General features: G+C 38.2%; 2 protein-coding genes across 2 annotated transcripts; one reads left to right on the top strand and one right to left on the bottom strand.

Annotated features, from left to right (window-relative positions):
* The first annotated feature begins 12,075 nt into the window (after positions 1-12,075).
* LOC133532839 (uncharacterized) lies at positions 12,076-20,803 on the top strand. Its single transcript, XM_061871693.1, has 6 exons — positions 12,076-12,133; positions 14,804-15,003; positions 15,075-15,168; positions 15,606-15,756; positions 16,377-16,506; positions 19,415-20,803. Exons 1-6 carry the CDS (start codon positions 12,100-12,102, stop codon positions 19,787-19,789), a joined length of 984 nt encoding a protein of 327 aa, XP_061727677.1. The 5' UTR covers positions 12,076-12,099; the 3' UTR covers positions 19,790-20,803.
* On the bottom strand, positions 20,110-25,466 carry LOC133532838 (shematrin-like protein 2). Its single transcript, XM_061871691.1, has 3 exons — positions 25,395-25,466; positions 22,102-23,066; positions 20,110-20,139 (listed from the first exon to the last, which is right to left on the bottom strand). The coding sequence occupies exons 1-3, from the start codon at positions 25,423-25,425 to the stop codon at positions 20,110-20,112; spliced, it is 1,026 nt and encodes a 341-aa protein (XP_061727675.1). The 5' UTR covers positions 25,426-25,466.
* Positions 25,467-25,808: the final 342 nt, after the last annotated feature.

Below are 25,808 nucleotides of genomic sequence, written 5' to 3'. Positions count from 1 at the left end.
CGAGTACCGAGTTTAGGCAATGAAGCTTGCTGAGTTGCCTAAGTAAGGTAATTGTATCACTATTGTATAGAAAACTTTTTCTACGAGTTATTTAAAATAAAACCTTTTTTGTTATAAAACCTAAATAAGTAATGAAAATTGGCAAGTATCTCGGAAGAAAGTAATGTCACACACGCGAAACACCGCCCGCCCGTCTGTCGTCTTTTCTATGAGAGCGCGGCGGCACGTGATTATTCATTTTTTTATGTTTGACTACAGCGTATCGAAATAAATATTATAGTTGAGTTGGGAGCCTACACATGACAAGTACGCAATTGTGATTTGGTATACGAAATCTTAATTCAACCATTTGAGTCGATGACTAGAAAATAGTGCTTTTTGATACAAGTACACAAGCTATGTCATTATATAGTTGTGTTCTTCGTGAGATTAAAAGAAATAAATTAAAAGTTACGAAACAAGCCCATGATTACACTTTTACACGCACCTACAGCAGTCTACGTGGTGTAGAAATATTATATAAAAGATATTTTGAAAGCATAACAAAATAATAAAATTAATTTTAAATTTTATCGTGGCTATCCCCTGAAATACAAGACCACAAAAGTCTGTTTAATCTGTCTAATATATGGCTGTAAAGTATATTTCAAGGTCTACTTATTAATGATTATTAAATTAGGGACTAATTACTTAGTTTCAAACTTACCACATTAAGTTAAATCATAATTCGAAACTAACAAGGAAAGGTACCCAACTGTCCAGTTCCGATTTGATTTATATTTATATATGTTATAGAGTAGTCTAAAATAACGGACATGTATTTTTTTTAGCTGCCCAAACTCAACCTATTGGAAGAAATTGTCCTCCAAAGTACTAAAAAGTTACTAAATCTTCTAACTCCTATAGAAAGTGATGCTCAAGCAACTTGCTAGTTAATGGCTTGTTTGAGTATATGTTTGAGAACAGGAAAAATAATGTACATACACGTGTTTTGTTATATCTGCTTAAACTCAAGTTTTCCTAAAAAAACACCCGTCTTTATGTGTAACTTTAGCGATAAGATATTATAAAACTTCGAATGTCGATTTTTTTAGGAAAAAATGACTTTTAGCCGATATAACAAAACACGTGCTCATTATTTTTTGCTGCTTTCAAACATATACTCAAACCAGCAATTAACTAGCAACTTGCTTGAGCATCACTTTCTATAGGAGTTAGAAGATTTAGTAATTTTTTAATACTTTGGAGGACAATTTTATTTCTGCCAATAGGTTGAGATGGGCAGCTAAAAAAAAATACGTGTCCGTTATTTTAGACTACTCTATAACATATATAAATATAAATCAAATCGGAACCGGACGGTTGGGTACCTTTCCTTGTAAGTAGTGAGTCGGTGTTTATTTCTTTAAAGTCAACCGGGATAAAAGCGTCTCTTGTGGTAAAAGCGTGCGTAAAATATATCTCCGAAACGCAACATTATAAGTATTATAGCCGTCTACATTAAAAGTTCAATGACCAAACTTCGGGCAGAGATTGGAATAGTTCTAAAATATGCCGTTTATAAGAAACAATTAAAAGACGCATTTTACCTCAGGTGACCGAAGAGCTGGCGGCTTCAGCACGCGTGCATCCTTGGTACAATGCCTCTAGAGTCTTTGTAAGGTTCCGTAGCCAAATGGCAAAAAAACGGAACCCTTATAGATTCGTCATGTCCGTCTGTCTGTCCGTTTATGTCACAGCCACTTTTTTCCGAAACTATAAGAGCTATACTGTTCAAACTTGGTAAGTAGATGTATTCTATGAACCGCATTAAGATTTTTACACAAAAATAGAAAAAAAAACGATAAATTTTGGGGGTTCCCCATGCTTAGAACTGAAGCTCAAAAAATCTTTTTTCATCAAACCCATACGTGTGGGGTATCCATGGATAGGTCTTCAAAAATGATATTTAGGTTTCTAATATCATTTTTTTCTAAACTGAATAGTTTGCGCGAGAGACACTTCCAAAGTGAAAAAATGTGTCCCCCCCCCTGTAACTTCTAAAATAACAGAATGAAACATCTAAAAAAATATATGATATACATTAATTACCATGCAAACTTCCACCGAAAATTGGTTTGAACGAGATCTAGTAAGTAGTTTTTTTAATACGTCATAAATGGTACGGAACCCTTCATGGGTGAGTCCGACTCGCACTTTTTTTTTATGGTAGAGGAGGCAAACGAGCAGACGGATCACCTGATGGTAAGTGATTACCGCCGCCCATGGACACCTGCAACACCACTTTTTACTTTTGCACTTGGCCGCTTTTTGAGATTTAAGCTAGTTATAGTAATACCACTGTATAAATCCAGTATGTATAATGTTATTGTAAATAACATATGATTTATTCCTAATAAATTGTACTATTTGGCGTTGAAACTTTAGGTCCATGGGGTCCCAGCGCGCATAAGGTTTTTGCAGAAATCGCGAAGCGTCTGGTTGACGTAACTGGTGACCGAAGAGCTGGCGACTTCCTCGCACAACGTATCAGTATTGCGATACAACGAGGAAATGCCGCCGCCTTGGCAGAATGCCTCAGCTCTCAAGGGCCTATTTTAGATTTAAGCTAGTTATAATAATACCTCATGTATATATATATATATATATTATGTAAATAAAGAGTTTTACAATAAATAAATTATAAAAATGTCAATGTTTACATAATAATTAATAAGTCTCTAAAACATCTTTATCTCTTAAAGTTTGAACTTACTTAAATAATTAGAAAGTTTCATACACAATTCTAATTGGATTAAATACTGTTTATAGAGAATCAAAACAAAGTGTTCATTATGAAAATTAAGTTATAGCGATAAAATCTACTAAACAGCTGTTATTTAGCTAAAAATACCCTGGCAAATTACGTAAATTAACTCGGTTTGTATAGGAATAATTGGCCGATTAGGTATTTGACCCATTTTACTTAAAGTACAAACAGACAACACTTTTAACTGTTCATCTGTGGACTTTGCCTTTTGTAATAAGGTCCACCGATGGATAGTTACCACATTCGTTACTAACGTTTTCGTAGCGCTACGCTCGTAGGCGATCCCAGCGTTTTTCCGCTTTGTAGAGGAAAGCAACTACGAATAGAAAACCCGCGGGGCGGGTTCTCGGTACTCAATGAGTTAAGAGGAAAGAGAACGGCCGCTTCTCAATACAAGCGTAGTCCCCATTTTTAGGGTTCCGTAGTCAACTAGGAACCCTTATAGTTTCGCCATGTCCGTCTGTCTGTCTGTCTGTCCGAGGCTTTGCTCCGTGGTCGTTAGTGCTAGAAAGCTGAAATTCGGCATGGATATATAAATCAATAAAACCGAAAAAGTCGTATAATAAAATCTAAAATTATTTTTTTTTTGAGGGTACTTCCCCTACACGTAAAGTGGGGGTGAATTTTTTTTTTGCTTCAACCCCACAGTGCGGGGTATCGGTGGAAAGGTCTTTCAAAACTAATAGGGGTATTCTACAAACATTTTTTGATAAAGTGAATATATTCGGAGATAATCGCTCCGAAAGAAAAAAAAATGTGTCCGCCCCCCCTCTAACTTTTGAACCATAGGTCCAAAAAATATGAAAGAAATCGTGGAAGTAGAGTTTAAGAAAGACATTAAATGAAAACTATAGCGGACATGATCAGTTTAGCTGTTTTTGAGTAATCGCAAAAAGTTTCCCCTTCATAGTAAAAAGATTTACTTTAATTAGGTATACTGATTATGGAAATTTGCCATTTGTTTAACTCGCGTGAACGGTACCGTTTCATCCCTTGGTTAACAATTTACCATACTTTAAGCTCCAGTTTAGCTTATTGTGACGGAAGAGTAACTACGGAACCCTACACTGAGCGTGACCCGACATGCTCTTGGCCGGTTTTTATTCTTTTTGGATATTGCCATTATGGAAAATATTTTTACATAATTTGATGTTTTTCTACCATAGCTATGCGTCTATGATTGTTTTTTTCGATTGTTTGATTATTGTAAAAATTAGGTGCGAAAAACAGATTTCATACAAATTTATAAATGCTCTTAACTTTTATAATAGCAAAACAATCGAAAAAAATAAACAAACGTATGGGCATCATGGGCATATCTGTGGTTCATATACAACAAATCGTGTCAAAATATTTTCAATAATGTTAATAATATTTTACTGATAGACACATGAAAACATTCATGGCTCAGGAACAAATATCTGTACTCATCACGCAAATATATGCCCTTACCGGGATTCAAATCCAGGACCATCGGCTTCACAGACAGGGTCCCTAGTACCTACTAAGCCAGACCGGTCGTCAATTGGGTACTTGACACATGTTGAATATTATAACAAAATTTTGTTAAATTGAGAGAAAATGAGCCATCCATTATAAAAATCTCTCAAAAAATTTTTTTTTTTTGTCTTTCAAAAATAGAAAAGAAAATGGTACCATTCGGTTCCTTACATTTTATTGAAAAATAAATCGTATGACAACTATACACATAAACGCAATATTTCAGGGTCAAAATGGCAATTTCCTTGATCTTCCATACATTTAGGACAGACTTATATTATGTGACGTCACATCACCTTATCATTTTGTTAGAGGCGTTTCAATCGTCGAGTGCGAGCGTCAGACTTTAACTCTCATTTCTGATCTTTGTGTTGCTTAAATGCCATGAGTCCTATATAGAAATTTGATCCTCAGGAAAATCAAGATCGTTTGACATTATTTACAAAAAACAGTCAAGTAGCCAATTGTATGAGGCAATCCGTTATTAAGAAATACCCTGACACTCACATACCTCTCCAAATTAACAAGGAAGATGTGATTGGATCTGAAATCCTTCGCCTTGGTTATACGTTACATGGACACGAGCGCAAACAAAACGTAACGAACCGCCTAACACGTGACTAGGGGGCCTTATACGTAGGTGAAGAACGACGGAATGTATATGTATACTGTAAACCGCCACCTGGGCCACCTGAGATCAGTGGTAGACCTATACAAGATTTACCAATGTGTAAAAAATGCTGTTTATTTAAAAGAAATAAACCTTATTAATATTTAAATGATATGCTGCGGCCCCTCACACGGCTATGCCTCTCACGAGGCAGCCGGATTCAGTTTGAAATAACCGGCCAAGAGCATGTCGGGCCACGCTCAGTGTAGGGTTCCGTAGTTACTCTTCCGTCACAATAAGCTAAACTGGAGCTTAAAGTATAGTAAATTGTTAACCAAGGGATAAAACGGTACCTTTCACCCGAGTTAAACAAATAGGCAAATTTGCATAATCAGTACCTAATTAAAGTAAGTCTTTTTACTATGAAGGGAAAACTTTTTGCGATAACTCAAAAACAGCTCAACTGATCATGTCCGCTATAGTTTTCATTTAATGTCTTTCTTAAGCTCTACTTCCACGATTTTTTTCATATTTTTTGGACCTATGGTTCAAAAGTTAGAGGGGGGGGGACACATTTTTTTTTCTTTCGGAGCGATTATCTCCGAATATATTCACTTTATCAAAAAATGTTTCTTGAAAACCCCTATTAGTTTTGAAAGACCTTTCCAACGATTTCCCACACTCTAGGGTTGAAGCGAAAAAAAAAAATCACCCCCACTTTACGTGTAGGGGAGGTACCCTAAAAAAAATTAAATTTTTAGATTTTATTGTACGACTTTGTCGGCTTTATTGATTTATATATCCATGCCAAATTTCAGCTTTCTAGCACTAACGACCACGGAGCAAAGCCTCGGACAGACAGACGGACATGGCGAAACTATAAGGGTTCCGTTTTATGCCATTTGGCTACGGAACCCTAAAAAGTAGTTACATAAAGAAGCTAGTTATTCCGGCGACCCTCACAATCCGCACCCTCGTAGAGCTCTGGCAACCTTACTCACCGGCAGAAGCACAACACTATGAGTAGGGTCTAGGGTTTTTTGGCTGCGGTTTTCTGTAAGGACAATACCCATTGTCGAATGTGTGGGTAAGAGGAAGAGATACCTAATGTGTGAATGTCACGCCCTCGCCAGACAAAGAATGAAGGACTTTGGAGCAGGCTATCTGGAACCAAAGGAATTTAAAATGCTACTCGTGAGCTCCATCATTCGGCATATGGAGATGGTCAAAAAAGCTCTTGTGTAGCTCACGAATCTTTCCTAAGGGGGAAGTTTTACACAAAATCGAAGAATATTTCTGGTAAGACTTTAATACGAATTTGTCCTACTCAGAAATTGGTTTCAAAAGAAAGTCACTTCCATATCATAAGTCGTGATTCAGAAACATACCTATGGAATCTGACCTCTACAGAGTCGTACTTACTCAGACTCTGGCATAAAACTCAACCGATTAAACACAAATCCGTCCTACTCAGAAATTGGCCTCAAAAGACAGTGACCTCCATATCATAAGTCGCATGTCGATATTGTTTTATTCAGAAACACACCTATGGCGAATCTGACCTCCACAGAGTCGGGCCCACTCAGATTCCGGCCCAAAACCAAACTGTCTTAATACGAATCTGCCCCGGCCCGCCCAAAGGATTCATTAAACGTAAACGTAAAGGACGAATAAGACAATCCACTTTTACCGCATAGGGCGGTAGAAATTTTACAGGTGTCCGTGAAATATCGAAAATACTCCAAATTTTCTCTAAAACGTCCTATAATTGGTGCCGTTTACATAATTTTGTTATATTTATGGCAACCACGATATTACTATTTAAGATTTGTACACGGAATTGAAATGAAACTATTATTTACAATTAAGTGCATTGTGTAACATCAGCGCCGGTTTTATGACGGCAGTAAGACCCATAAAATGGCAGCCAGCCCAGTATAATCAGCCTCAAAAGTATCGAAATAGTTTTCCCAATAATGTTTGCTTTTTGAAGAGGCTCCCCGCGGTTTTCATCTATTTTTGACCAGATTTGAGGCGTTACTCCTACATTTGCACTATAGATAGAATTATATATAGGGACAGGATATTAATATTTATGTGTGAAGTATGAAGTATATTAATTTTGATTTTTTGCAGAAATTGCGAAACGTCTGGCTGACGTAACTGGTGACCGAAGAGCTGGCGGCTTCCTCGCACAACGTATCAGTATTGCGACATAACGCGGAAATGCTGCCATCATCCTTGGTACAATGCCTCAAGGACCTATTTTATATTTAAGCTAGTTATTAATATATATACCTCTGTCTATATATATTATGCAGACTCTTCATTTGACATGTTTTAATTTTAAACTAACTTTACGGTATGCATTCACGTGCAAGGCTCGAAAACCGGTTTCCAAACCGTTATCATGTACTTGGCGCAATACCTTTTAATTTCGGTTTCGCTCGAAAAACCGTTATTTTAAAATCGGTTTTTATGAGAACAGTTCTTGTCTAATTACAACAACAACAATAAAAACCGCTTAGAACAATAAAAACCGGTTTCTTCCTATGTCGGTGTCTATATTTACGTGGCACACCACCAGGCCAGTTTATTTAATAAACCAGTTTTTTTAGATTAGAATAAAGTTCTTAAAACGTTCGCGTTCTTATAAAAGTTCAGAGTAAAACCGAAATTAACCGGTAATTACCGGTATTTTAAAAACCGGTTCCGAGCCTTGCTCACGTTTTTTTAGTCACTCGCGCGACATGTTTTAGAGAGCCTAGGTCTCCTTTCTCAAGCATTAACAGTGCGAGCAGCGTCTCTTTCTAATGTATGGCACTATCCCTTTCGGCCATTTAGGGTTGTCAAAATTCAAGTCATTATCTTATCTGTGGTCGTGCACGTATAGCGACGTCAAGTTGTGCCAACCCTAATAATTGTTCGGAGCAATGCTGAGCCGAACGGATCCGAGAACAGCCGAAACGAGGAGTGTCCCCACTGCGTGTGCTTCGTAACATGTCGCGGGAGTGACTAAAAACATGTGAGTTTCAACCATAAAATTCGTTTAAGGCTATTATGTCTCACGACATTTTTAAATTCGTTTATTTTAATCATGTGTCAAACAACCTTTATAATTTAGATTCTTCATCTCAACCACTACTATCGAAGCCGACTGTACAAGCAATAAAAGAAACAATGTTGGTGCTATCTTGGGTGGATGCGAGCCAACGACATACCATTTCGGCCAATCAGACAATTTGAAGTTATCTATCGTATACATTAAGTTAAATGATGGAGGATCTCTAGTTTCAATCTGTAGAGGCGTGCTCCATTTTAATTTTATTGAGGATTATAAGCATATTCACTCTTAGCAGGGAAGAAAAAGCCCTTTCCCGAGTAGGTTACGTAAAACAGTGCATTGTGCAACGAGGGGGGCTTCATTTTTCTTTTTTTTTTTCATTTTCCAAAATCTTAAACGTGTCTTAATCATTCTTCGAATCGGGCCGAAAGAAACAGTGCCTAGACAGAAATCAAGCATATAAATTATACACTGTGATAGACAACATGGCGGTCTTATCGAGCGATCACTTACAACCCCTGGTGTTGCGGGTGTCCAATGGCAACGGTAACTGCTTACCATCAGGCAATTCATCTGCTCGATATCATATAAAATACGGTTCACTTTACGGTATAATAACATCAAATATCAAACATTTATTCAGCAAATAGGCCACAGGGGCACTTTTACATGTCCATTTTTCCAAACAATAAAAATTAAAAAAAAAAAACAATTACAAATATGGAATCGATGAAATAATAAATACTTTATTAGAGATGTATACTGTCTCTAAATGTCAAATTACACAAAAAAACTATGATAAAAAAAAAAACCATAAAATACTAAAATTCTTTAGAGATGTATAAGTCTCTAAGTGTCAGAGATAAAATATAAATAACCGGCCAAGAGCATGTCGGGCCACGCTCAGTGTAGGGTTCCGTAGTTACTATTCCGTCACAATAAGCTAAACTGGAGCTTAAAGTATAGTAAATTGTTAACCAAGGGATGAAACGGTACCTTTCACCCGAGTTAAACAAATAGGTAAATTTGCATAATCAGTACCTAATTGAAGTAGGTAAGTCTTTTTACTATGAAGGGAAAACTTTTTGCGATAACTCAAAAAGAGCTAAACTGATCATCTCCGCTATAGTTTTCATTTAATGTCTTTCTTAAGCTCTACTTCCACGATTTTTTTCATATTTTTTGGACCTATGGTTCAAAAGTTAGAGGGGGGGACACATTTTTTTTTCTTTCGGAGTGATTATCTCCGAATATATTCACTTTATCAAAAAATGTTTCTTGAAAACCCCTATTAGTTTTGAAAGACCTTTCCAACGATACCCCACACTCTAGGGTTGAAGCGAAAAAAAAATTCACCCCCACTTTATGTGTAGGGGAGGTACCCTAAAAAAAATTAAATTTTTAGATTTTATTGTACGACTTTGTCGGCTTTATTGATTTATATATCCATGCCAAATTTCAGCGTTCTAGCACTAACGACCACGGAGCAAAGCCTCGGACAGACAGACAGACAGAGAGACAGACGGACATGGCGAAACTATAAGGGTTCCGTTTTATGCCATTTGGCTACGGAACCCTAAAAAGATTTTAAATTATCCTTAGAGATGTAGAGGGTCGCCAAGACTTGAATTCTTATATAAATAATTAAAAGACAAAAAATTAAAACAGACAAGAACCGAATGAAGTGTCTCACGTTAATGTCACTCAAAAGTAAAGTTACATACTTTAACATAACCTGTACCCCGTGTAAGCTTAAACAGACCGGTCAATAATAATAAATATTTTTTTAAGAAGCAGTAACGTCTGCTAACGATGCTATTTAAATTTATTTAAATTTATTCTAAGCTTAATAGTAATAATTCGTAAGTAAGTCCCGATAGTCGTTTCAGCAAACGGTCTGATATCGAAGTCCCGACCAACACCTTGAGAGACTCTCGCTTGGTGGTTGGATCAAGGGTCAGATGCAGAAGGCGGTGATCTTGGACACGGAGCGGATAGTGCGGCGGTTCCGCTCTCTTCGGCCGTGACCACCGGCAGCTTGGGCCCTGCCTCGCTGCTGGCTGCACCCTTGGTTAGGTTTTTTATAATGTATAATCTTTTGTATTGTCATATTTTTATATTAGAGAGCGCTGGTGGCCTAGCGGTAAGAGCGTGCGACTTGCAATCCGGAGGTCGCGGGTTCAAACCCCACGTACAAATGAGTTTTTGAATGAGAAGGAAAACATCGTGAGGAAACCGGACTTGTCCCAACAAGGCCTAGTTTACCCTCTGGGTTGGAAGGTCGGATGGCAGTCGCTTTCATAAAACTAGTGCCTACGCCAAATCTTGGGAGTAGTTGTCAAGCGGACCCCAGGCTCCCATGAGCCGTGGCAAAATGCCGGGACAGCGAGAGTAAAAAAGATTATAATAAGCGTAACTTAAGAAGAAAGATAAATAAAAGAATATTAATAGCCTTTATCATCTGTTGTCAGATGTTTTAAACAAGATCCCGGTCATTTGCGTTCATGGCTGTATAGCCGTATACGAGAGAGGATGGTACGGTATGTATGTACAGTCAGCATCAATAGTAGCGGATGAAACAACGCGCCAAAAGTATCTGATATTCCGGATAACTTTTCCAAATATATACAGGATGATTCAGGAGACGTGAGCAGGATCAAGCCTGCATATTCGGTAAATTATCAGCAACTGTTTCGTACCAGTACCTATTTGTGAGATTAACGTTAATTTAATTTTTACTGTTCAAAAAAAAGAGTTTTATTTTATTTACGATATTTATGGTCACCCTCTTTGTTTTATCATTAATAAGTGACAAATTGAATGTCATCGGAGTCTGGTTACTTTTATAAAATCGTATCTCACTCAAGTGTGACATTTTATTTTCTTCATAATCAAAGTGCTGTCATAACGGTTAAAGAGGTTTTATCTTTGTTAATTAAGTGTTGTAGGGTGTCCATGATTGTAGATAATCAAATTTGTCCTTAAGAAAAAGTTCAATAACAGATAAAAAGCGTGATTGTTTTACTTAAATATGATGGTGAACGATTCATTAACATTTACTGATTGTGTAGGCTTAGTCCAGCTCACGTCTCATGAATCACCCTGTATAAATGTCTAAAATTCATGTTCAAAAGTATATCTTTTCCAGTCTTAATTGTTCTACATATAGAACCATCACATTTTGTTAAGCTGTTACAGAATGGTAGATACTTTTGACACCTTGTTTGATCCGTTACTTTTGATGCTGACTGTATAACACATTATCACGGCTTTTTCAGTAACGAGTAAAAAATCTGAATTTATGATAAGATAACATTATTTTCTAAACTCTTTTATGCCGTGTTACAAAGTTATATAACCCGCCAACCATTACTAATTAAACCAACAACACGTTTCGATTAATATAGTTTGATTTTCATAACCATTTCAAAAGATCATTATAAAATAATAAAATAAACCGGCCAAGAGCATGTCGGGTCATGCTCAGAGTAGTTCCGTAGTTATTCTTCCGTCACAAGAAGCTAAACTGGAGCTTAAAGTACTTATATTAGATTGTTAACCATGGGATGAACTGTGGAGGTACGTCTTTTTACTATGAAGGGGAAACTTTTTGCGATAACTCAAAAACAGCTAAACTGATCATGTCCGCCATAGTTTTCATTTAATGTCTTTCTTAAGCTCTACTTCCACGATTTTTTTCATATTTTTTGGACCTATGGCATAAAAGTTAGAGTGAGGGGGGGGGGGGGGGGGACACATTTTTTTTTCTTTCGGAGCGATTATCTCCGAATATATTCACTTTATCAAAAAATGTTCGTTGAGACAGACAGACGGACATGGCGAAACTATAAGGGTTCCTAGTTGACTACGGAACCCTAGAAAACGAATCAACCGCCAAGCATTTAAAAAATGTTTAACACACAGGTACAGGATCGTTTAAAAACAAAAGACGATTCATGTTCAATTTAGCAACTCTATTTCGTTTTGCATAAAGTTGTTTTTGTATTAGCATATTTGGTTTCAATATGGCCACGGTTTTGAAATTTCGGGTTTATGCTCGAGTTGTTTTTTTTGTATTTAAAGCTGTGTTTTTGTGGATTTCCATCAGACGGCCGGATGATGGCGAAGGGCAAAGTTCTATGGTTATCTGGTAAATATGTTTAATATTTTCTATATGTTAGTTATATCTATACTTGCGCGTTCCAGGGCTAGACAATTATCTCACAGTTAACTGTTTATATAGTGTTTAACTGTACTCTTAACTCCAATTTAAAGTAATTAACTCCGAATAAGTTAGATGTACGTAAGGCTAGTCTTGCAATATGCAGTGGTCGTCCTCTACAGAGTTCAGGAAATGCTGTCATATTAACTTGAGTTTAACTTCTATGTTTTTAAATTTTCTTATGTGGTTTATTATACACGGTGCCCGTGAGCATTGCGTGAGATTTTAACAGTATATTCCTGATCATATTTAAAGACTAAAATGTCGCATAACCTTTTACGCTTTAACGCCTAATTTCCGAGTTAAAGCCACTTAAAAAATCATCTTTTTATCGTTACTTTGTGCACTATGGGACCTAGTCCAAACATCCTTATTGATAGATGTCAAAAAGTAACAAGTTACACTGCAAAACATAGGTTTTACAAAAAAAGTTCTAATTCTTTTTAAGTTAGAGTTTTACAAATAGCGTTTATATTTTATATATATAATATATAAATATTTATAAATACGAGTACTTGAATACATAGAAAACACCCATGACTCAGGAACAAATATCCATTCTCATCACACGAATAAATGCCCTTACCAGGATTTGAACCTGGGACCATCGGTTTCGTAGGCAGGGTCAGTACCCACTAGGCCAAACCGGTCGTCAAAAGAGATAATCTTCACTAAACCAGCCAATCCGTGTTGGGGATAAATAGAATATTCCTTTGTGCACACAGTCTGTCCCGTAATCACTTTTCATTTGTTACCGACCTGTGTTATGTAAATTATGCAATCCAGTCTGAGTGCATTCCGCATTTTTTGTTACGTGCGGCGCCTGATTTGTACATTATGGTACCAGTGTGAAAAAATAAGAAATTCGTAACGAATGGCGATAAATTAAAAAGGAATGTTTTAAATCGACACGACTTGTGAATGACCTATTCTCAAGTGTATCGTACAACGATTTACACTATTTACAGTAAACGCCCCTATGATGGGACTGGTACCCAGTAATGGGACGGTATGGATAAATCCAGTAAAAGAAGTTTTTTACCATCAGTTTTTAAATGCTGGCAACATTTTACCATAAACAAGAGCCAAAGAGCTGCTTAAGTTTAATTTTTCATTGATTTTTGTTAGTTTTAAAATTAATGACGCCATTTATCCCATGACTGGAGCAAAAAACTATAGTTTTAATTTGTTAATAATATTTAAACTAAAAACAGTAGCTTTCAATTAATACATAGAAAACATAAAGGACGAATAGGGTATTCAACTTTTAATGTATAAGCGGTAGAAATGTTACAGGTGTCGGTGAAATATCAAAAATACTCAAAGTTTTCTCTTAAATGTCCCATGATGGGTCCCTTTAAATTTTCGAAATAGTTACGTAATGTGCTTATTATCGCACTGGAATCTAGCGGTCCTCCATACGAGGAAAATAGGCAATCGAATTTGAATCAATGGTGTTACAAAATAGAGTTGAATTTGTTTTGCTTTAAAATCGAACGAAACAAAACAAAAGCAACTATCTTACATTTAATTGAGATTTACATTACAATAATTTGCGCTAGTATTAGGACATTGAAACTCAAGAGGTTATTACGGTAAAGTAGCACCAAATGAACTGTTAATGACATGTTTAATTGCATAAAAATATTTACTATAATGTTATTATCCGGGGAGGAAACTGGGTACTAAGTTCTGCTCGAATATCTCAATGTAAATGAACTAAATATATTCAGTTTGTCCAGTTCAATTCGTAGATCGAATCAATTCGAGTTAATTATAAGTGAGTCGGATAGGTTTCAGTTGGTAACTAAGTTAATAGTCGTATAAACGTTAAGTGATTTAATATTTAAACGACCCGTAACGGCCTTTGCTAATAGTTACGCATAATTAGTATAAATTTTAGTTGTGAATAACTTATTAAGTGGTTTAAAAATATTTGATTGAAATTCATATTTAATCGGCTTCAAAAAGAACATGGCCCTCAATTCGTCGGGGTCTTTTGTTTTTTGTACCTTACAGTATTTGTCTAGCCTAGTCAGTAGTGACCCTGCCTTTGAAGCAGGAAGTCCGGGGTTCGAATCCCAGTAAGGGATGTGTTTAAAATGAAACACATAAAAAATGGCCATGGTCCTGAGTAATGGATGTTTTCTATGTATCTGAGTATGTATTTAAATATATAAGTATGTCGTCGCATAGTACCCATTGTTCCAGCTTTGGTTAGTTTGGACGATCGATTTGTGTAAGATATTTACCCATTTGTTTATTTATGTATTTTATGAATATGATTTAATTTTTTTTATTATTATTACGAGTATAAGAGTTCCGTACCTCAAATGGAAAAACGAAACCCTTACAGTCCGTCTGTCAAGACCCCTGTTATCTTAGAAACGCGTGAGGTATCAAGTTGAAGTCAAGTCTACATACAGTCCCTTGAATCTGTGAAAAAATTAAACTTCTAAGTGAACGTAAAAAAGATTATGACGAAAAAAAATATTTTGATACTCTCAAGAGAATCAAAATTTACGGGAAGTTGAAAAGGCCTTAATCTACCACTCGATCTGGCCACGTTTGACAGTACACAAAAATATTACTCTTTAGTTCTCCTCCTCGGCTCGGCGCTCTCGCAGCCGCTGCCGGAGCCGCAGCTGGACCAGCCCTGCCCTTGTTCGGACCCCTGCCCCGGTCCGTGTCCGAGCTGTCCCGGTCCGTGTGACGGGGGCACAATCGACGTCGCACCATGCAATCCTTGCGGTCCGCAGGTCAACTACGCTTATGGACAATCTCAGCCAGGTATTACAGTAGAGCGTCGATAATCAGGACTGAACCAGCTCTGCCCTTGTTCGGACCCCTGTCCCGGTCCATGTCCGAGCTGCCCGGTCCGTGTGACGGGGGCGTAATCGACGTCGCCCCATGCAATCCTTGCAGTCCGCAGGTCAACTACGCTTATGGACAGTCTCAGCCAGGTATTCCAGTAGAGTGTCGATAACCAGGACTGGACCAGCCCTGTCCCTGTTCAGGTCCCTGTTCCGGCCCGTGTTTGAGCTGTCCCAGCCCGTGTGACGGCGCGATCAGCGTCGGCTCTTGCAATCCTTGCAGCCCGCAGGGCAACTATGCTTATGGACAGTTTAGTTTAATTTAACTCCTCATGTAAATAGTTATGTAAATATGTCTACGCCGATGCATGCCGGCAGAATATGCTTATATACCTTCTACTAGCCAACAGTGTATGTAATTGACAGTCTAAGCCAGGAACCATTTATTTATTTTATTTTTAAGCACAGTAACAATAACTACAAATGGCGGGCTTTTAATTTATTTTCTAAGCTTAATGGCATCGTTCCTGCTTAATACTCAAATAAATTTAATAAATCACTATTCTTTTCTATTTTTTTCTCCCCAGGAATAATAACCGTCAGGCCGGGCCAGATCCGCTTCCCGCAACAACCCCCCATCGTCGTCCGTCCAGGCCCCATCTCGCTGCCGCGCCCCCAGCCGATCTGGGTGAAGCCCCGGCCAGTCTACCCCCCCGCTCCCGCCCCTATCACCATCAGGTACGTTGTCTTGTCAGAATTTTTGGTATTTTATCAAGATCGTGGCCGGACTTAGAGAGTATCAGGGTTTGTCAGAAACCTTAACTATACTAGCGTCTGGGCCCCATCTCGCTGGCTCACCGGCCGGTCTACCTCCGCCCCCGTGCCTATCATCGCCAGGTACGCCATAGACCATGTCAGGATTGTTGGTCCTTTGTTAAGTCCCATCATCAATTAATTAGCATCATTAATTAGTCATTATCATCATCAATCAAGTAATCATTTCTTACCTACATTCATGCCAACTTGGTGCGGTTGGGACTGTACTTTGATCTTAGAAACATGCTGGGTGCTCTGTTAATCAGCCAAAATAGATGGAATTGAAAATTTCTCACGTTTCCATGGTCAAACTAAGTGAAATGTAATAAATCCTTGTCGTCCGATAATCGAACTAAGTGGAATTTAAGAATACGTTGTGACTAAGTGGAAATTTAGATTTTTCCGTGGATGGCGAGAAAATTAAATCCCTTGTCCCTGTTGGACAAGGCTATCGGACCATGCAGCTGGAATATTATTTTTAGGGTCCTGTCAGATTTTTTGTCAGGATATTTCGGTTTATTATATGGCAATCCTGCCCCCAGGCCCCAACCAGTGCAGCCGCCGCAGCAGCCCCCATTCACCGTGAGGGTGCCGCCCGTGATGCCTCCGGTGCTGCCACCGATTTGGGTTAGACCTCAGCCCGTGCCTGTGCCTTGTCCTAGTCCTATCAAGGTGAGTTGATTTCTTTTTGACTGTCGTATACAAATCTATTAGGTATTTTTTGACTCAAAACCTTATGTGCTAACAAAAGCATTGTTCCTTTTAATGCAGTGCGCTTGGTTAATACTGAAAGGTTCCGTTCTGAGTGAGAACAAGCACGGTTAAAAATATTTTTTTATCGTCTTATCCATAGGGTTCAAATTCATATAACTGCTCATTAGGATGTAGAATCCGTCGAGCTAACTCAGCAACAACTTTGACAGAACCAAGCTGTAATAGTGTCATTATAAATTTGACGTTTATGATGACACTTTCACACTTTGACATTGCTAAGTCTGTGGTTAGTTTACTTGGTGGGACTCTAATCATACTTAAATTATTGTAAAACGATGGAGTCCGCAGCAAGCGCGGCCGAATTTCACCTTCCCACTCTCGTCAGTAGCTACATTTTCGAGGCGTTTGGGGTCGAAACGCTGGGGCCGTGGGGGCCAAGCGCGCGTCGGCTCTACAAGGACCTAGCGTCGCGCCTTATAGATGCCACAGGTGACCAGAGGGCTGGCCAGTATTTTGCTCAAAGGATAAGCATTGCCATCCAACGTGGCAATGCGGCCAGCCTTCTGGGCACACTGCCCATCGGCAGCGACTTGGGAGACGTTTTTTATTTACTTTAAGTTTATTTGTAGCCTTTTTTATTATTATTAAGTTTATTTATAGTTTATTGTTATAATTATGTAATATCTGTGAAATAAATCTTACCTTTTTTTTTTACTGTAAAAAAAAAAAACGGAGTTTCGTTCTCATTTTAACAGTACGTGTATGTATGTATGTATGTATATACTTTATTGTACATAGAAATAAAAACACGAAAAACACAGTTACAGAGTAAATTAAATACAACAAAGGCGAACTTATCCCTGTATGGGATCTCTTCCAGTTAACCTTTGAGGAAATGAGTAAAACAGAAGTAACGATGAATGAATGACAAACACAAACAAAAGTGTACAGTCACTGAAATTAATGAAATGTACGTTTTGAATACAAATTGATACAAATATACATAGATAGAAAAATAAATATTCAATATATAATATAAATAGATATGACTTCGAACCAGAAAAGTAAAGGAAATTAAAAAAGTGGAAGTACCCAATGGAACTAGGAAGTCGTAACCAAAGTATTGGAAAGCCAGAATTTTTTAAGCTTCTCCTTGAGTGATGTTACAGATTGGGACGTGTTGGATTGTAATGAAACTTTGGACAAACAGTGACATGAGAAATACATATCTATGATATACAGTGTACCTTATCCTATTGTAAGTACAAAGTTTCAGAGCAATCTAGCTAGTCGTTTTAAAATGAGAGTGTAACTACGTTTGTATGGAGAACCGAGCTTTCTGCGGACTCACTTAATGATGTCATAATTGGCTCGATAGGTTTTGAATTCGTCGGGGATTCCTCTTCGGGTTTATTTATTCATATTCATATAATGTGCGTTACACACAATGTTTGATATGTGGAGGCGAAATAAAAACAAAATTGTGTTGCTCTGAAAAGAGAATAGGTTTTTATATTAACAATCACTTATACCTAGCTTAACACATTGATTACAGTGAAACTTAACTAAATATCTTAGGTACTCACCTGAAAAGAGAAACAACATTAAAGCTATTATTCCACCAAGTATTTATTTCTAATTTTCTATTAAATTATAATTCTTATATGCGATCGTTACAATGCACTTTTTATGAACTTCGTCTGACATTCTGACGTTTAACCTGTCAACTGTCATCTGTCATTGACTGCCACAGATGAAGTCCAAACTGAGGAATGAAGGTAACAATGCTTCATTTACATTCATATATTTTATAGCGGCCATGTTTATTTTTTCAATGGTATTAAAACATTATATAGTTGGTACATGATAGCCTGTTAGGGCATGGCAATAATCTTAATAGTGATGAGATTTTTTTATGTATTTTGAATACCTAGAGTCAATAACGACGCCAAGCTCAATCCATGTATAGTTAGCACTAAGTAAAATGTTTGCACTGTGCGGTTTAAGAGGAACTTCCTCCCGCGCACGCTCCGGTTGTGGAATGAGCTACCTGCCGAGGTTTTCCCGAGGGTCTACAGTATGAGGTTCTTCAAAAAAGGAATGTACAGATTTTTAAAGGGTCGGCAACGCGCATGTAACACCTCTGGAGTTGCGGGCGTCCATAGGCTACGGTGACTGCTTACCATCAGGCGGGCCGTATGCTTGCTTTCCACCGTCGTGGTATTAAAAAAATGTTAGTCTCAAATCTCAATGCTTATAAAATATAATGTCATAAATCATAAGTCATTTATTCATAAAGTTAATTTACACGTTATAAAAATGGAACATATTTAAATATGCCGTTAACAAATAAACAAAATTAATTAAAGATACATATAATATCACATTCTTCACTCCTCCTAATTCCTTTTAACCTCCTTCCTTTATAATCACTTTTAATTCGTCACTCCTTTGAACATGTCTAACTTGATTGTAAGTATTAAATTAAGGAATAAAAAAATAAAATAAACATTTTAACGTGGGTTGACTTGCATTCATGAGCAAGCTTAGCTAAAAGGATCTCAATCTTAAGTGTTAGAAAGAAAACGGGGACATAGTCAAACGACATCCTAAAACCTTGGCTAAGATAAGTTTTAGAGATTATACTCGTAGGGCGTACTAAAATATCTTACAACACTATGAACTCAGTCGAAATTGACTTTAATTTATCCCTCCCTCTAGGCTCCAAACTTCAAGGCAGACTTCTTCGCCTCTTGTCAAGAAAACGTCAATTTGTTTTAAATAAAGGAAAAAAAGACCCTAAAGTAAATAAAATCGCAAAATTTTATTTTCTCTGTTAGTTATTTGTCTTTTATTATATTTTCAGGTCATCCCAAGCCCAGTCCAACCACCGCTGCCGACGCCACTGGTCATCGTTCCCCCCAGAGTCTTAGTCCCCAGTCCCCCCACCATCGTCTTCCAGCCGGACCCACCCCAGATCTTCAGGACTATTGGCTGCGCTGACGTGAGGTCACTACGGAATCTGAGTCCGTCTCCGAACCCTTGGTTTCCTTCACCCAGTCCGTCACCGGCCCCTCAACCTTGGTTCCCTTCCCCTAGTCCTTCACCCTGCGTTCAACCTTGGTTTCCTTCCCCTAGCCCTTCCCCCTGCCCTCAACCTTGGTTCCCTTCCCCTAGCCCTTCCCCCTGCCCGCAACCTAGCCCGTCCCCCTGCCCATCACCTTGTCCATGCATGAACTAAGCTAGACTCGAACATTAAATAAAAACGGGGAAGACGTTTAACCATCGCAAAAAAAAATACAAGTTCTTCAGAAGGCGCCTGTTAATTGTTTACGAGCACAAATAATACCAAATTCAATGCAAAAAAGTTCGGTGAAGGAACTTAATTTCAGTACCATTTCGTTCCTTTTGGTCAAGGAACTTAATTTCAGTACCATTTCGTTCGCGTTCCAATTTAGGTATGAGGTCTCTAGCAACTTTCATATTGATTGCCACTGTGTCAAGATACGAAATGGTATATACTGAATTAAGTTCCTTAACTTGTACCATCTTCTCCACTCACTAGAGTATATTCAACGTTCTGTGCAGTATCTGAACACATCAAAAGACATGCTTTAATCAAAATAAAATTATTACTTTGCTTATCCGCGAAATGATAACCTGTTAAACCGGCGACGTTGCCGGACCGTCAACATCTCCAACATCCTCGACAAGATGATGCCTCGTAGAGAGTCGAAACACATGTCGAGTTTTGTACTCTTGGTGCTGGCACAGATCATGTGCTGGTTTGTTATATTTATTTGCGTATTTACTTTTGCGGAGGGAGGATGATAACGTTAATTTCATGCGAAAAATACGCAAGTCAGTATAATAGTTCACTAATGGACTAGCACGTTATAATTTCGCGGATAAGCAAAGTAATAATTTTGCTTTGGTTAATATGGATTTCCGCAAAGTAACGGCCGATTCTATTAAGATATGCTTTGTATCTGTAAGGAGCAGATACACCCAGTGGTGCAATTGGACTTAAATTGATTCAAAGTTATCCACAGGGACCAACTAAGAGCTACTTGCGATGGTTTAGTATCTTCACCGAAGTTTGTTAAATGTTCGAAATTGTATTCATTAATTTAGATATCTGTTGTAACAGGGAATATTTAATTATTGTATCGAATATATTTGTATATATTATTTTAAGGCTACTTTTGTAAGTGTGAATGCAATTGAATATATTACGGGTATAAGCAGCATAATATACAGTTGTTTTTTTTCTGTGAAATATATGATCAACCAGGTAACATAAAGAAGAAGTAATGATACAACAAAAATCGTAATATATAATTTAATAGCCAATGAAATATATAGTCTTTTTTTATAATTAACGTTATAATACTTTTTTTTCTATCCAAATACACATGCAAAATAAATGTAGATAATTTAAAACAATAAGCCGTGAATTTAAACCAAATAATATTTACAAAAAAGTATTCAGCCCAAAAATTGTTTTAAAGCGGTTAACATTGTTTCTTTAGTAATTACTAGAACTGTGTATTGCATGTATATTTGAAGTATTTTCAACATGCTTCATAACCTAAAACTAAAATTTGATGTTCAGAAATTGTTTTCCGTAAATTAATATTTATTACAGGCAGAGTTATGGCAGGTGGGCCAAAATGTTGACCGAATGGTGGCCGCTTTCAGACGAAAGAAGTGCCTGGCGTCCGTTGGCTCGTTGAGTGAACGACATTCGGAAGACTGCGGGTCACTTCTGGATGAGATTAGCTCAGGACCGGGATAAGTGGCATACTCGAAGAGAGGTCTATGCTCAGCAGTGGGCGATAAAAGGCTGATATGATGATGAATATTTAAAACAAATTGTCATTATCAATAACGGTTTGATGGTCGTACAAATCAAGAAGCTGATTCAACGATCCTAAATCAACTGAATTGCTCTTAATAGAATGTTCAATAGAACTTCTATTATTATATTTTAGGATAATTTTACACAGATCGTTCTAGTCCCACAGGAAGCTCATTAAGGCTTGTGTTGGGGTACCAGACGACGATATATAATATAAAGATATTTATTACATAGAAAACATTCATAACTTAGAAACAAATATTTGTAATAAACACACATATAAATGCCCTTACTCGGACTCGAACCCAGGACTGATGCGTCTAAGGCAATCAAACAATAACATCTTTAGAATAAGGATTTATCAAGAAATATATCAATTTACGCAGAAAATTCTGGACAAAAAATGAGACCAAATAATCAGTAGCCAATAGACAAATGCTGGTATTCGTTAGAAGACTGATTGTATTCCAGATATGGATATCTCCCTCCCATTTTTAAAGAGTTATGGGAAGAAGAGCTATTTATAAAAAAGGAGCCATACCTAAACCACCCAGGCCTCCGTAACCGAAAGATCCATAACCAGAAGGATAAGTAGGTATAGTATCACAGATGACACCACCATATCCATATCCAGGATACATACTACCCCAGGCATACGGGTACCCTAAACCTGTATTACACCCGTAACTTACAGTCGGGATAGTTTCGCAGACTGTAGACCCTCCAAGACCACCCACAGCTAGGCCACCATAACCTAGACCACCGTAGCCCATTCCAAAGCCAACGTTCGGAATGGTTTCACAGACGGTAGCTCCACCAATCCCACCCATACCGTACCCCATTCCTATACCTACGTTCGGGATGGTTTCACAGACGGTAGTACCACCAATGCCACCCATACCTGGACTGCTCATACCGTAGCCTATTCCTAAACCTACGTTCGGGATGGTTTCACATACGGTGGTACCACCAATCCCACCCATACCTAGACCGCCCATACCGTAGCCCATTCCTAAGCCTACGTTCGGAATGGTTTCATAAACTGTGGTACCACCAATACTACCCATACCTAAACCTACGTTCGGGGTGGTTTCACATACTGTAGTACCACCAAGACCACCCATGCCGATACCTCCAAAACCTACTCCAAATCCTATATTCGGTGTTGTAGTCTCACATACCGTTGTACCACCAATGCCTACAGAACCTATGCCTATATTAGGTACAGTCTCACAGATCGTAGTACCTCCAATGCCTCCTAAACCGACACCACTTACACTGTAAGGACTATACCCATACCCAAAGTTAATACCTGGTGTAGATTCATAGATCGTAGTACCACCCATGCCAACACCTCCATAACCTATAGGACCTACTATTCCAATTTTGGGTGTAGTGGTCTCACAAACGGTTGTCCCACCAAGCCCTCCCAAGCCGCCAAGATTCGGTGTCGATTCACAAACAGTCGTAGCTCCAAGACCACCAAAGCCGAGTCCCCGTCCATAAGATCCCCATAGACCGCCGAGGCCGCCCAGACCTCCTAAGCCTCCTACGCCGATGTTTTGCGTAGTTTCGCAGACGGTGGTGGCGGCAGGAGTTTCATATACCGCCGTGTTCCCAGGGCACAGAGGATTGGCTCTAGCCAGGCAGAGGAGTCCTAAAAGCACCAGATTTCTGCGATTTATAAGCGTGTTAATAAATACGGTCAAGTTCACAAGCATCTTCGCTTTCTGTTTGCCCGAATCCGTAATCAGTGCATCCTCGGCGAACTCTTTTAAAAACAGACTATACAAACATTTTATAAAAGGACAAAATACAAGTGCAGGACATCGATGTGCACGTATCAGTTTTACTCGTAAGCTGCATGTGCATTCATAAATAATAATAATAGTAATCTTGACAAAAAATGGCAGACGCTACCGGTGATCGTAGAGCTGGCAGCTTCCTCGCACAGAGAATAAGTATTGCGATTCAACGAGGAAATGCTGCCAGCATCTACGGCACCATGCCGCAGGGGGGATAGTTTTTAATTATTTATTTTTAGATTTAGATTTTAAGTTTTATATGCATTATGTTGTTGTGTTTTTAATACTTGATTTGTTAATAAATTGAATAGATGAGTAATTTGTAAATAAAAACCTATTTGTATAATAATATCTTAACAAACCAACGTTTCAAAAATATATTTACACGACTTCATTGTCAGTGGCTTAGAAGCGTATTTTTGGGACGTTGGTTTGTGTAGATGCTTGTGAACTCAAACGTATAATCTCACAAAATTGTATGACGATTATCAATAAACAATGTAATTCTCGTCAAGCTACAGAAGATTCCTTTATGTCCATGACATATTCATGTTTATATATGACTTTACATAAGATAGTTGATAAAAAAATTTACGAATTTAAACTGTTGTGAGACATACTAACATTAAACTAATTTTATGGTTCAAACTCATGTTTTTAGTCACTCGCGTTAACGATTGGCACGCTGGCTAAGCAGCCTGGGGCCGTAGCCAAGATGATAATCGTTTATCGAGAAGCGTCAATCGAAAATTGAATGACAAATTATGCGAAAGAAAAGTCCCGTCATGATTTCCATAAATATTTAAGTCTCAGTTGGCGTTTTTTAAAAACCGAGTGGGTTTTGCCTAGACCCAATATTAACCTGTTATGTCAGATTTCTAGGAATGTGTGAATGACAAGGAATTTGATATCAGTACCATTTCGTACCCTGTCACTCTCACATTAATATGAGATATCCAGCGGCTTCACTGTGACAAGGTACGATTGTACAGAGATCAAGTTCCCAGACTTTACGTAGGTACATAACGAACAAAAATCGGACAAGTGCGAGTCGGACTCGCCCACCGAGGGTTCCGTACTTTTTAGTATTTGTTGTTATAACGGCAACAGAAATATACATTTGTGAAAATTTCAACTGTCTAGCTATCACGGTTCATGAGATACAGCCTGGTGGCAGACAGACAGAGAGACAGACGGACGGACAGTGGAATATTAGTAATAGGGTTTTACCCTCTGGCTATGGAACCCTAAAAACCGGACAAGTGCGAGTCGGACTCACCCTCCGAGGGTTCCGTACTTTTTAGTATTTGTTGTTATAACGGCAACATAAATATATCATTAGTGAAAATTTCAACTGTCTAGCTATCACGGTTCATGAGATACAGCCTGGTGACAGACGGACAGAGGGACAGACGGACGGACAGTGGAGCATTAGTAATAGGGTCCCGTTTAACCCTCTGACTACGGAACCCTAAAAACCGGACAAGTGCGAGTCGGACTCGCCCACCGAGGGTTCCGTACTTTTTAGTATTTGTTGCTATAACGGCAACATAAATATACATCTGTGAAAATTTCAACTGTCTAGCTATCACGGTTCATGAGATACAGCCTGGTGGCAGACAGACAGAGAGACAGACGGACGGACAGTGAAGCATTAGTAATAGGGTCCCGTTTAACCCTCTGACTACGGAACCCTAAAAACCGGACAAGTGCGAGTCGGACTCGCCCACCGAGGGTTCCGTACTTTTTAGTATTTGTTGTTATAACGGCAACATAAATATATCATTAGTGAAAATTTCAACTGTCTAGCTATCACGGTTCATGAGATACAGCCTGGTAGCAGACAGACAGAGAGACAGACGGACGGACAGTGGAATATTAGTAATAGAGTTTTACCCTCTGGCTATGGAACCCTAAAAACCGGACAAGTGCGAGTCGGACTCACCCTCCGAGGGTTCCGTACTTTTTAGTATTTGTTGTTATAGCGGCAACAGAAATACATCATCTGTGAAAATTTCAACTGTCTAGCTATCACGGTTCATGAGATACAGCCTGGTGGCAGACGGACAGAGGGACAGACGGACGGACAGCCGAGTATTAGTAATAGGGTTTTACCCTCTGGCTACGGAACGGAACGGAACGTGTAAAAACGAATAGTGAAGACATAAAAAAGAACTTACCGAGGACCAAGAACGAGGTCTTGGTGGCCATGATTGTTGGATCTGTATTCCAACTCGAATAATCCCAGTATATATACTGAAGAAACTAATTTAGTCTGTTATTGTCCCATCTTCTTCGGTCTGATGGTTGCAACAACATTTTTGTGTTAATTAAATTTTGTTTGATATTTCTGGATTCCTTGTAATTTTTTCGTTATTTGTAAAACTTTTTGACTCATTTTTAGGATTCCGTAGAATCATCATGCTGTTTCGGTACTAGTGCGCCCCGTCCGGCCGCAACGCCACCACTTCGGAACCGGTTTTAAAAATAGCAGTAAATACCGGTTTATTTTGGTTTTACCCATTGTTGAGGTTGTATATAGTTTTTATATCCTTTTATTGGCTATGTTATTTTTTTAGTTATTTTTCTAGTAT

Source organism: Cydia pomonella, chromosome 27, assembly GCF_033807575.1.
Source record: "Cydia pomonella isolate Wapato2018A chromosome 27, ilCydPomo1, whole genome shotgun sequence".
In the NCBI taxonomy this organism is placed as follows: Eukaryota; Metazoa; Arthropoda; class Insecta; order Lepidoptera; family Tortricidae; genus Cydia; species Cydia pomonella.
The sequence above is the reverse complement of the archived record's forward strand: the minus strand, read 5'-3'. Positions and strand labels throughout refer to the sequence as shown.

What these genes read in the sequence shown, in the direction of transcription:
- LOC133532838 (XM_061871691.1), bottom strand. Translation starts at nt 25,425, where the DNA reads ATGGCCACCAAGACCTCGTTCTTGGTCCTCG. An exon ending in GACCTCGTTCTTGGTCCTCG is followed by an intron (nt 23,067 to 25,394) that starts GTAAGTTCTTTT and finishes TGGTGCTTTTAG; the next exon opens with GACTCCTCTGCCTGGCTAGA. An exon ending in TCTGCGAAACTATCCCGACT is followed by an intron (nt 20,140 to 22,101) that starts GTAAGTTACGGG and finishes TGATGTGTTCAG; the next exon opens with ATACTGCACAGAACGTTGAA.
- LOC133532839 (XM_061871693.1), top strand. Translation starts at nt 12,100, where the DNA reads ATGATGGCGAAGGGCAAAGTTCTATGGTTATCTG. An exon ending in AATCTCAGCCAGGTATTACA is followed by an intron (nt 15,004 to 15,074) that starts GTAGAGCGTCGA and finishes TCCATGTCCGAG; the next exon opens with CTGCCCGGTCCGTGTGACGG. An exon ending in CTTGTCCTAGTCCTATCAAG is followed by an intron (nt 16,507 to 19,414) that starts GTGAGTTGATTT and finishes TTATATTTTCAG; the next exon opens with GTCATCCCAAGCCCAGTCCA.